The sequence below is a fragment of the Bemisia tabaci genome, chromosome 3 (assembly GCF_918797505.1).
Source record: "Bemisia tabaci chromosome 3, PGI_BMITA_v3".
Lineage (NCBI taxonomy): Eukaryota > Metazoa > Arthropoda > Insecta > Hemiptera > Aleyrodidae > Bemisia > Bemisia tabaci.
In genome coordinates this window covers 53,333,396-53,346,187 of record NC_092795.1, presented here as the reverse complement: position 1 = coordinate 53,346,187, position 12,792 = coordinate 53,333,396, and the positions used below count along the sequence as shown (strand labels likewise).

Below are 12,792 nucleotides of genomic sequence, written 5' to 3'. Positions count from 1 at the left end.
CAACAGAGCAAAAGACGTTTTCCTCAGGTATGTACGTCAGCATCACCTCCGAAATTGCCAGATTTTAAGTATTTGTACCTTCCGAGTCTCCTCGGTCGAAAACATTTCAAATGAACTCTGAAACGCAAAATTCGGCTGAAATTTCAACGATCACGTTCGCGTCATCACAAATCACAAATTCAAGAGATGGCCGCCCAAGAGATGGGCACAGAACTGCCTTTCATCCCCGGAGTGATCTCTCTCATCGCCATCATATTTTATTTATCATATTTATATACTAATTTAGAGGCTAGACAAACAGGGCCACGGCCCTAGTCAGAAGTTAGAAGAAGAAGAAGAAGAGGACGTTTGCGTCATTCATTGTCACTAGGCATAGACTGGAAGAAGTAAGTTATCATGCCTCAGCGTATGGTCATCAGTAAGTGAAACGATGATAGGCTCATGCCAATCCTTTGGTCGAAATCAAAGGTCGAAATGCAGCTTCTTGCTCCCGTGATCGGAGCCGTGGCGCGGGATTTGAATTTCAAAAACTTTGCCCGTTGGACGCGGATGATCCGAAAGTAAGCTATTTGTCCAGGAATAGTGATCAAAAAGGCCGTATTTCAGAAGGAACTTTTTCGAAAAACTTATCAAATATTAGCCAGAAATGAACAGTTAAAAATGAATAAATTTTCTGTTAAAAGAAGTTTCTTTCACACAACCTCATCTATTTTACCACAAATACTGTGCTCGTAGTATTTCAGTAACCGCAGGTGCGGATCCAGACATCCCAAACAGGGGTAGGGGGTCTGGGGCCTCCCCCAGAACATTTTTGAATTTTTGAAGCATCTTGTATGCAGTTTGAGTCAATTTCGTCATGATTAATTATCAAATATAAGCGATTTTCCGTCTTCTTTCCTCCCCTTCCTTCTTTCTTCCCCTTCCTTCTTTCCTCCCCTTCTTCTTTCCTCCCTCCTTCTTTCCTCCTTCCTCTTTCCTCCCCTTCCTTCTTTCCACCCCTTCTTCTTTCCTCCCCTTCATTTTTTCCTCTCTTTCCTTCTTTCCATCCCTTCTTCTTTCCTCCCCTTCCTTCTTTCCTTCCCTTCCTTCTTCCTTCCTTCCTTCTTTCCTCCCCTTCCTTCTTTCCTCCCCTTCCTTCTTTCCTCCCCTTCCTTCTTTCCTCCCCTTCCTTCTTTCCTCCCCTTCCTTCTTTCCTCCCCTTCCTTTTTTCCTCCCCTTCCTTCTTTCCTTCCCCTTCCTTCTTTCCTTTCCTCCCCTTCCTTCTTTCCTCCCCTTCCTTCTTTCCTCCCCTTCCTTCTTTCCTACCCCTTCCTTCTTTCCTACCCTTCCTTCTTTCCCTCCCCTTCCTTTTTTCCTCCTCTTTCCTTCGATCCACCCCTTCTTCTTTCCTCCCCTTCCTTCTTTCCTCTCTTTCTTCTCTCCCTCTCCTATCCTCCCCTTCCTTCTTTCTTCCTCCTCTTTATCCCTCATTTTTTCTCGAGTGGACGGGAGGGGTGTGCGCTATGCGCTCCAAGAGAAGCCCCGCGGATAATCTGAAGCCCGTCTAGTCGAGACTCCTCTGTACTTCGTGCAAACAGCACCAATGAAGACATTCTGGGAGGAGGCGTAAAATTGGACAAACAGATTACAACCAGTTATCAAGTATCACGACTTCACGAGCGCGAGCCGCTGCCACGCTTGTGAGCGTGGAAATCGCTGTCAAGTGGCCGAGGACACGGGTCGCGTGGCAAAGGCCCGTCGGGCCCCGGGGGCGTCCTGGCGGAAAAAAGCAGCACTTGAGCGGAGCGTGGCGTCCAGGAAAATTTGATACGGTTGTTTTGATGTTCGGCGACGCGACGTCATGCGATAACCCTCGCGGGTCCCTGCAGGGATGGGCGCGAGGCATCGTCGCGATTCGTATCGGATCTGCTTTGCTAATGACTCCGATCTGGACAAACACTGCCGGGTGCGATGAAGATATCGCGTTTCTCTTATCCGCGGAGGTTACTTTCCCACGAAAGCAACAGGGAACACGCGTTAAATCGATGTTGTTTTATTGGAAACATTTTCAACATTTATTGGCAAAATGCCGTTACGTTGAGTGTGAGGAAAGCAATCGCGCCTCAATTTTGTGAATACGCAACATTGACATCCACCGAGTACAAATAGTTGTATCTCTTAATCAGCCAAAATACACATACTAAAAGAACAACTCGCAATTTGGGGAAAAGGCTGCAAAAAAGTTGCAAAAGTTGCAAGTTGTATCTATAGGCGTTGACATAGCATATTCATAAATTTTTCTGTTTTTCATAAAAATTTTCAACATATATTGGCAAAATGTCGTTGTGTTGAGTCTGAGGAAAGCAATCGCGCCTTCAATTTTGTGAATATGCAACATTGACATCCATCGAGCACGAATAGTTGTATCTAGGCGTTGACATAACCATATTATCTAAGTATATTTTTCTGTTTTTGCTTAAAATAATAATTGTATTCTAATAGAATAAATCAAAAGAGGGTATACAGTGCAAGTTAATTCCAAGTATATATATTTGCTTATATTTCGTCTCAGGGTAGATACGTCCAATTAAAATGATCTGTATTGTCCTGGTGGATAGAAACTGCAACTATTAAAAAATGAAGAAAGGAAACTCTTGAGTTTTCTTTCAATTTAAAGAGGGTTAAAATTTGCCGATCTGTGCGCCTATGCCATCTAGCTTGGCCATGATTTTAACGAAAAATTTGATTTAATCCAAATAAGTATAACCAATAGTTTTCCAATTTTCAGTGTAAACAATGATTTGTAAGTCCTACATCGAATATAAATCACTTCTTCTCTTAATCTTACGTTCTAATTCAGGAACACATATTTACATGATCTGAGTCGACTTTTAAAGCATGCGGATTTGTGCATCGGCGAATAAGAATTAAGTTGAAGTTCACAATAAAACCAGACATTGATGTTAGACAATTGCGAGTCCTCATAAGCATTCTTTGCAGTTGCTTTTCTGGCGAGGGTCATGTATGCAGGGAATTCTGATTTGCAAATGAAAAGAGTCTTACCTGTACTCTAGCTTCTGTTAGATCTATTTTCATTGCAATTTCTTCTCTCGTGTAGATGTCCGGATAATGAGTCTCTTGAAACGCCCTCTCTAATTCTTTGAGCTGCGCAGATGTGAAAGTCGTTCGGATTCTCCTCTGTTTTCTCTTTTCTGTCAGGACCCCGTCATGTCCGGAGTAAACTTTGTAAGGTAAGCCACCTGAAACGAAGATAAACGAGTTACATGAAGAGTGTAATGTGAAGTTATTAAGATAGGAAAATACCCCAGGGTTGCCAGGTACATATACCAGGGCCAAACTAACGATTTTTCCTGGTCGATTATAGTGCATGAGGACAGTTTTTGTCGCGGATAAAAATTTTCCGCTTTCAAACAATACCTCTTTCTAGGACCGGTCAAAAAATGTACTCGAGCCTTTCAGAGATTTTTTTTAAAGAACTGTAGGAACTGTTTTTTAAGAACTTTTAAGGCCCGATTTTTGAACCGTCGAACCATCGATAAGAAAAGGAAGAATCATTAGACTGGTATCCGTTAATTCAAAAAATACTCGAGCAATAATATTTTCAATCGCCAACAACCTACAGAGTATCAAAGATTTACAGTTAAAAAAGAAAAGAAAAAAAGAAAAAAAAAGAAAAAAGGAAAAAAAGAGCAAAAGGAAAAAAAGAAAAAGAAGGAAAAAAGAAGTAAAAGAAGGAAAAAAAGAAAAAGAAGGAAAAAAGAAGAAGAAAAGAAGAAGTTGAAGATGAAGAAGAAAAAGAAGAAGAAGAAAAATATTCTGAAGTATTTGCGAGGGTACCGATTGTGGAAATCGATCCTTTCCAAGAATGAATACTTTGAGCTCCTGTACGGCAGGATGCTTTCTAGTACCGTGTTTCTAACGAGAAGCACATTTTTCCGCATGCTGCACCGGAGAAAGTGCGCTGAGAGACCCTTGCTGTCGACGGTAATACTTAGCGGGAGCGACGAACGACGGACGTGGAGGAATGGCGAAAGAAGATGCGAAAGGTGCACGGCGCAAGGCAGGAACGTCGCTGCTCGCTTATCCGCGGAAATAAAATGGAAGCACTTTAATTAAAATAAAAATAAGAGGGAACGTGGCCGACGCAATGACAATAAAGCAGCAGAAGGGATGATTCAAGACATTATCGAGCCAGTAAGGGACTAAAGCGACCGTAAGAAAGGGCGTCTTGAACTTCGAATCGATCCGGTTGCAAGGAGGGGAGCAGCAGAGAGAATGGCTCCCACCCTAACGCTACCGTCTTTATTCCTCCAGTAGGTATCTCCATCTTTATCCTTTATCCCATCCTTGCCTAATCTACCTTCTTCTTACGTTTTCCATGGTTTCTTCAACGCTTACATTAATTTGATACTATGGAGGAAACCATTACATGGTGGTTCATGAATAAAAAGTTGTTCTGACTGCGATTAAAACCGTTTAAAAAATGAACATATAAGTCTATGTTAGATTCAGCGGTCCGATGGAAAAATAAAATATGTTTGAACTGGTAATGAGAAACCGGAAAGTTATGCTCTGAAATTAATGTGATATTTTTCTAAACTGCATATAGCTCTACTCAGTCACCGATTTCCAATTTGTCTGAAAATGTCACGAACAGATGCAAGTATAAGACTTCTCAGTCGTGAAAAGTGTACAAAATTACTTGACGTTTTACTCATTTTCAGGCTGCATTTTGTGGAAATTTTTGTTGTAAAATTCTGCCTTGCGTATGCTACATACGAATATACCGGTGATTCCAAAATAAACTTCCCCCGTGAAAATCATTTTTTCTTTCATTCTATAGCTTCAAATTAAGAAGCTTTTTATTATGCTACCTAAGTAGAACCGAAGTATACCTACTAATTATAGTTAATTTACTGTAACTATTTAATTTTATCATTAAACAGGGCTATCATAAGAAACGTATTACGTATGTAGCTGACAGTCGCGCAAATGTAACGTAATTTTTATTTTTTTTGAAAAACTGAAGTATTTAATTTTACTAAACACAACTTCAACCACAGTGGTGCGGCAGAGAAATTAGTTATAAGTTCCAGTTATAAAATTTACATCCCCAACACTGACAAAATATGATCGACATTCCTCGATAACTTTGTGAACATTCAGAAGGCAGAAAAAAAAGAGGCTAAAGAGGATAAGGGGCAAAAAGACTTCAAAAGGGCTTCAGAAAGACGGAAAAGAGGAAAGTAAAATTTGGCACTTAAGCCTGCTCTGAAGTCCTCGCTTTGCTCGTTCTTATACACCTCTCCGAGAATTCAACATCGATGTCTACTCGACTTCCTTAACTTTTTAATCCTATTACATGACGTTTACAATGATTTCAACTTATTTGCCCCTCCAGCAGTTCATAACTAAGAAAAGTTGATCCGAGTCCTGAATAATCCATCCCTTGTAAAAAGCGAAGGCGGCAGTAATAACCGCTTAATTTCATACTTAAATGTTAAATTCAATTTGCATGATTTCAAAATCCATCCGATTAATAATTCCTCGCGCGGAAACCAGGGAGCATCTTTAATTACTGTAACACACTAAGTGCGGAACGGGGGTGAGAGAAGACGCACTGTTTTCTGTATCTCTGTAAGGGGGGGGGGGGAGTATTGTGCCTCCGACTTCAGCTTTTCGGCTGCATGGACCCCCTCGAAAAATTAATTTTTATAATTTCTTTTTATTTTTTCCAGTTCGAAAAAGCTTTGGCTCACGTCTTAGCCAAAGAAGAGTGCCAAACAAATGGACCGAGATCATCAGAAAGGAACCAAACCAAGTTTAAACTGAGAAACAGAGGTTTGAAGTTTTATTTCTGCATGAAGGCTCAATGTAAAACATAAAATTTTAATACCCCTTTTTACAACATTCGAGCAGTGAATGCGCAAAAACTGGGTTTGTATCCATTAGAAGAGGAGCTAATACACATTATTCCGCGAGAATAATGTCTTCACTGCTATTTTGTAGAAAGGGTACTCTTTTCTCTCAACATCTAACCTTGAAAATTTGTTTGTTTTTTATTGCAACCATAACCATGCAAGATTGCAAAAGATTACACTTACAGCTGTCTTCCTGCCATGAAAGTTAGTCCATTCCTTACTGTCGAGGATAAACTTTTCCGATTTTTCACAGCTCGAATAGTAAGAAAAAAGTCTTTTGGATGATTATTATTCGAAATTTAATGAAAAGCAAAGGACTTTTTCCGTGACATTGTCTACTCGATCAGGATTGTGTCAATTTTCTCAAAACTTTATTTTTGGACTCTCTGCTTCTTTCGGGAATACTGAAGAACGGTCTGGTCATCATACATATACATTAATTGTGTAGGACCAAAGTTTCTAATTAATACCTATCTGTTAGTCACATTACCCTCTTAGGCATGAATTAATATTGGATCTCAGATTCCAGGGGACACTAATCTATGTAGTAGCTTGCATAAAAAAATAAAGTACCAAATTTTTTTTTAAAATTTTATAGTCAAGGAAGTCAATGTTTCAAAAAAAGAAAAAACTGATGAAATTGGGCAAAATCATGGCACAGGGGGAAGATTCAATTTCCAAAAACCCCGAAAATACTTTGTTACGGATTCGTAACGCTATGCTAGAGAGGGTTAAATAAAGTTTTCGTTATAGCTATGCACCACGATTATGGTCACGATCTGAGACTCGGAATGACCTCTCGGATAGGACAAGAGGACAAAAAGTGAGTTGTAGCCGTTGGACTAGGCAGAGGGACCGAGGGAATAAACAAACTCGGATTCGGACGTTTGTTGGACGTTTTCCCAAGTTAGAGTGGCCGAAGACGTATTACAAACATAATGCGTTTTGACGTGCTACTGCGTGTTGCGGCCAATTTTGACTCGGAGTTTATCGTCTCCCCTCAGTTTTCCATCCACTCTTTTAATCGCTTGCAGTCCATTTTCCTCCTCGAAACTGCTCTTAAACAGGGATGATTCTCTGCATTATTTCTGAACGTCCTCAAAGAAACAGCAAGCAATTCTTGTGTTATTTGTGTTAAAGCCAGAGTTTTTTCCTTCTTTTTTTCGGAATTCTCGCAGTTCACAGGAAAGGAATGGGACGGTTTTCTTTAATTTTAAATTATCGAGGTATAACGATTTCTTTATGTCAGTTTTGGAAGTCATGAATTCCATACTTATGACTGATCAACTCATTATTTGCCAACCTCTGAACTCGTCGGTTATCCGGCACAGTAACGGTTATCCGGCACGGTCATCACATATCTCGTTTGCGGTGTCTGTAAATCTCCGCCTCTATGTTATTTTTTTAAAAGAGAACAAATTGACATTATTCCTTGAAGTTTTGCAGAATTTTCCTCGCGCAGAGAAGAAAAATCACGGTAGTTTTAAAGGATTGCCTTTGAGTAGTTTTCCATTCAGAAAATAAAGTATGATAGAAAGTCTGTGACGACGTCGCAAACCGAGTTACGTGATTGCCGACTTACACCGTCGATATTAGTAGGTATAAGGCATACAACCTGAAAAGTAAAATAGTCAGCCCTTGCTTTCTTAGATTTGAGTTCCAAAATCCTACCAGCGGGCCGATTATTGAAACTGATGGACAAAGCGATAGACAAAGAGGACATAGGAAGTATGGAGCAATCCCATTGGTTGAAACTGCTGGTCTTTACAGACTAAGAGGAAAAATGATAGACTAACTGGATTGCATTTTGCAAAAAGGAACCAGAAGAATTGCAATGATGCTAAGATTGTGCATTTCCATCCTTCGCAATGAAATTACTGAACCCATGAAAAAATATGAAATTTACAGGGTTATTTTTGTCTTAAATTTACAGTTTTTAGCGAGTAAAATAGAGACTGTTGATGGATGGTCAGGTTTTTCTTCCAAGACAAAAGAAGTTGCTCAATCTTAGCAACATTGCAATGCTCCTGGTTCCTTTTTGCAAAATGCAATCCAACTGTCAGGTCTCTTGTCGGTTGCAGTTAGTTAGTCTATCACCCACCTCCTTTGTCAAACGCAACCACCCGCTTCCACCAATAGCATCCCTCCATATCCTTTTTGTCTTCTTTGTCTATTGCTTTGTCTATCAATTTCAATAATCGGCCCGCTGAGAGGGTTTTATCGCCATAAATATTTGCCATTAGTGTCCTGCGTATTATCCCGAAATGCAGTGGTGCCAATGAAAGTACTAGCATGAGAATATGCCCGGCAATCGTGGAGGTGGGGGAGGTAGCCATTGTCAAAGGAACGAGAGGCGTTTCGCGTTTCTGAGGAGGGTTCTCGATTCGAGGGAGTCAGGTGGAGTAGCACGGCGGCAGCGGTTGTCTCTGCTACTGCGATGATATGTGGATTCTGTTGGCGTAATGGATGCCTTATGAATAAGAAAGCAGGAGAGCTTTGCGGTGTGGTCAATTAAACCATTGCCGCAGCCACCAAACCGCAGGAAGCAGCCCTCCACGCTCGCCACATTTACCTCCAACTCTCCTCTTTAATATTGCTTTATCAGGAGAACAAAACGTGACCATTTAAAACTCTGAATACCCATCTCTGCAGTCTATCGTTTACCAGCTGTCATCCTTACCTACATGGCTTGAGATTTAAAGTCGAATAATACAGGTTTGGATACGATTTTCCAGTGCTCCCATTGCCCGAAACTAGTTCCGAATTTCGGAAAATTGAAATTTTCCTGATTTTTTCCCGGTATTGTTGAAATTCCCGAAATGTTCTGGATCATTTCCATTTTCTGGAACTTTTGGAAAAATCTAAAGAACCGCGGAACTTTTGACGGTCATGGAATCGGAGGAATTGGAACAAAAGAGTTCTGAATCTTGGAACTTTTGACGAATATGGAATGATAGCACTGAGATTTTCTATGTATAGTTCAACGATATTGTGAATCGAACATCTAGTTAGCAAGGAATATCGAGCAGCGTTACCTCGATCTATCCTTAGAGTCAAAGCATTGCTGTTTTGCATGGGGTTGCGCTTTTGATCGTGAACGCCAGAATGGATAAAAATAATCGAATCGGTTTTTTTTAAAACATTCAACCGTTTACGATAGACGAATATATTGACGCGGCCGAAGTGTGGAGCCGCGTATATTCATTCCGGTGTTTAAAAACAAACCTATTTAATTTGATCGAGGAGAAAGAAGTCAGTAGTGAGAACTGTCGAGCTCGAAATGTCTAAGGAATATTCTGATAGCATAGAGGAAAAGTCAAGGAAGTTTGCAAAAGGTTACGTCAACTAGTTCTCCACATAACAAATGAAATGAGACTGGAAGTGTGCGACGTCGCAAACGGAGATACGTGGTTTCGCACTGAAGTGTCGGTATGTATTTAACGCACAGAGTTACCACGCATTGAAAATCAGGAGAAAAATGTGTGATAGTAAGGAAAATAAACACACATGTGAGTCCAATGGAAGTTCTTCGTTGAAAATTTGATTGAATGACGCAAAAATACTCAATTTTTTCATTGTGAAAGATAGTAATAAATCTCTTCTAATGGTTACAATTTACTTCACGCTCCTGTGATACAAAATAACGTTTTAGGAGACTTTTCTAGTCGTGGAATTCTCGGGATCTTTGCTAAAAATTGAAAGCGAGAGGTTCCTACCTAGCAATTTGCTGGGTTAGGCGTTGAATACCACTATTCGAGCTTGCGGGGACTCATTGTGCCTACCCTCTCTAATTGAAGGCGAATCAATCTTCCTGTTGTTTCCCATAAATTAAGCGTGATACTTTTCAGTTTTCACTATGATTTCTTAATTCGCAGGCCGCAGGTAAAGGCAATCCATCACATTTTTCGCCATAGTTCGGCTAGAGACGATGAATTTTCACAAATGAGGTTAGTTTTATCCCAGTATTTATATTTTTACATATTATTTTATAACTGAAAATAATGGTTCAGGAATGATGTACAAATCACCGTGCAAGGCGTTTAGCTCTGCGAAAAAAATAGTGACCACAGCAAAATTAAATCTTATTTGAACACACCCAATTTCATGCGTTAGAAATATTTTGAGAGATAGTTTCTTCACTTAGGAAAGGTTTTCTACGTCTCTCTGTGTGTAAACTTGATTCTCGCTGACTCAAAGAATGACCACGGACATGATACATTTCGTCGCCTTCCTGACATATGGGCGTAACTACACTCAGCAATGAACCCCGTCCTCCATACAATCCAATGTTTTTTCGGGCTCATCTCAAAGTGTAGTTACGCCCGTTATGTTAGCCAAGCGACGATTTGATTGATAAAGCGCGATAAAAATATGGATGAAATCCCAAATGGCTATTCGATATATTTAAAAAATAGAGCTAGGCGAAGGCATGAAAAATGATGCGAGAAAAAAATTGGATACAAGTAGTTGCTATGATGAGGGCTGGTGAAGGGCAGGAGGGTTAGGACGAACCACTTGTTAGTCGTGTGAGAGATGGTGCGAAATGTAAGATTCGAAAATGTAGCGAATGACAGGCCTCGTTTGTCAGGCAAACGCAACAAGCGACCCCGGCTCATGTCGTGCCATAAACTACACACCAACCACCAGCCAACTGCCCCCTTTTATGGTGGGTCTTTAGCTGCACTATTTCAAGTAACTGCGCCCATTTGTCATAGGCTCGGTGGAATAACTGGGAGTCCGTGTAGACTCTAGAAAGCGCCAGAATCTCCTCGCACAGCTGACCCAAAAAATCTCCTACGAAGTTGATTAAAATTGAAGCCAGAGGAATGAAGTTTTATAGTTAGAAGAAGAGGTTTAGTTTAGTTGAAGTTTTAGTAGGGCGCATTTTCAGTAAGAAGACTTTTATTTTTGTCATCGTCAATCAGTTTCAATGGGGGGGGGGGGGGGATCTTTAAGCCTTCTTGGGCACTTTGTCTTAAAGAGCAAAGGGTCTCTCCATGAGCTCGTTACACTGGGGATGTCTGTTTCGTATCAGAATTTTCAGGAAGGAAAGTGTTGTTTGAGACATTTGTTAATCTTGTATGATGATGGCTAAAGTGTGATACCACGTATCTCCATTGCGGTGTTTCAAAATGTCTACTCCTAATTTATTTTTCGCACAGAAATAAGCCGACTCATATAGCTTGAAATTTTTATTTGTAGAATATTCTGCATACAGAGAAGAAAAATCAAGGCAATTTTCAAGAAGTCACGTTGACTATTTTTCTAATGGAGAAAATAGAGTATGACAGAAGTCTGCAACGTCGCAAACGGAGATACTTGGTTCCGCATTTTTGCCATCGATATGTATGTTCTTTCCGTTATTAAAGTATCGCACCTTCAAAAAATTGAAGCAATTAAAATATCTGAACACCGAGAAAAACGCAGATACGAAGAAAAACGAAGAAACGACTTTCACGAAAAGTTTCCTACGTATAGAGTTTTAAATTTCAAAATTGATGGCAAAATCCTTTTCACATTTTCCTTTTACATGTCCCGTAATATTCCCAAATTAATCGCTTTCCTGGATTTTCCTTCCGACTGAAACGTAATTCTCATGTCATTTAATTGTACTGGAACCCTGTCAAAATTAGATTCATAGTTAAGTAGGAAAAAACTGGCATAGTTAATTTTAAAAAAGTACACTAAAAAATAATGAAATTTGAATGTAACAGAACATAACCAGTTAATTTCAATTTTAAAGGGCGACTTTCCAAGAAAAATAAAGAGAAATTGAAAAGAGAGAGAGAGTTTTACTATGAATATGTGGTGCATTTTCTCTTGATGTTTTTTTTATTAAAGCTTGATTGGTGTCTCAGTTTTGGAAGTCACATTTTTTGTAATCTTAATCCGAATCTAATATATTATTTTAAAAGAAGAGGAAATATTTTTGCCTAAAATCATCGATGAGCGTATTTTTAACAGAATATCTCGGAATGCGTACTTTGTGATATATATTTTCAACTGATAGATCGAATTTGGATTCATTACTAATTATTAAGTTCCTGATAGCTCCTCCCTGACCACTATGTGAGCCAACCCCTAACAAGTGCTCCACGTTTTGAGTAGATCGTTTAACGAGGGACATAGTTTGAAAATTTGAAGATAGTGGGTTCATCTAGAAATCGTTATCGTAACGATAGCTAAAATATCAGGGAAATCGGCTCCATGGATCTCTTGGTATCATTGAAAAAACGGAAATTTTCCGAGCACGAGAACTTAAAGTACCGATATTAATCGTAAAAATCTCAATATTTTAAATCACACTTGCTTCATTATTTTAAGCACCTAATGGTATACCATGTAATAATCATCTGGTGAACTAACAAATGCAGTTTAACAATTTAACCATTTAGAATCGAAATGTCTAAAGTATCTCTCTCGAAATAGCTTGAAAACATACTAATCTGCGCATCATGTGTAAATAAAAGAAATTATACGCGGGAGTTTATAAAATAAAATTACTGAGAATTAAATGGTATTAATTTAACTGAGAGATCGACAAAAAAATTTATTGATATCAATTTCCAGGTATCCTAGGTTGTCAAAATTGATTTCAGTAATTTTTTAAGAGTTTTCTTCCGCAATTTATCTTTTTTTCCACAGAAAATTACGTTGCTTCGTCCTATCGGTAACTCCCGAGAATAATCGCATTGATATGGTACGAATTCGCATTAAAAATTTACACGTGAAACATTTTCAAGAAACATCAACTGATCATCTTCTAAAAAAAGGAGGAAAACTGTCAAATTTAATTTTTTTTGTTACTTGCACCAATTACTCTACACTGCATATTTTTTTAGCGATTTATTCAGACCAAATGATAGATATA

At 39.2% G+C, this 12,792-nt stretch overlaps 2 protein-coding genes across 2 annotated transcripts in view; one reads left to right on the top strand and one right to left on the bottom strand.

Annotated features, from left to right (window-relative positions):
- Positions 1-12,792, top strand: part of LOC109033079 (protein D2) — a 102,855-nt gene that overhangs the window by 35,148 nt on the left and 54,915 nt on the right. The window lies entirely within an intron of this gene.
- Positions 1-12,792, bottom strand: part of LOC109033012 (uncharacterized) — a 45,800-nt gene that overhangs the window by 29,272 nt on the left and 3,736 nt on the right. The window contains exon 2 of the mRNA XM_019045407.2: positions 3,043-3,239. Within this exon, the coding sequence (XP_018900952.1) occupies positions 3,043-3,239 (197 nt within the window). The remainder of the gene's footprint in view (positions 1-3,042; positions 3,240-12,792) is intronic.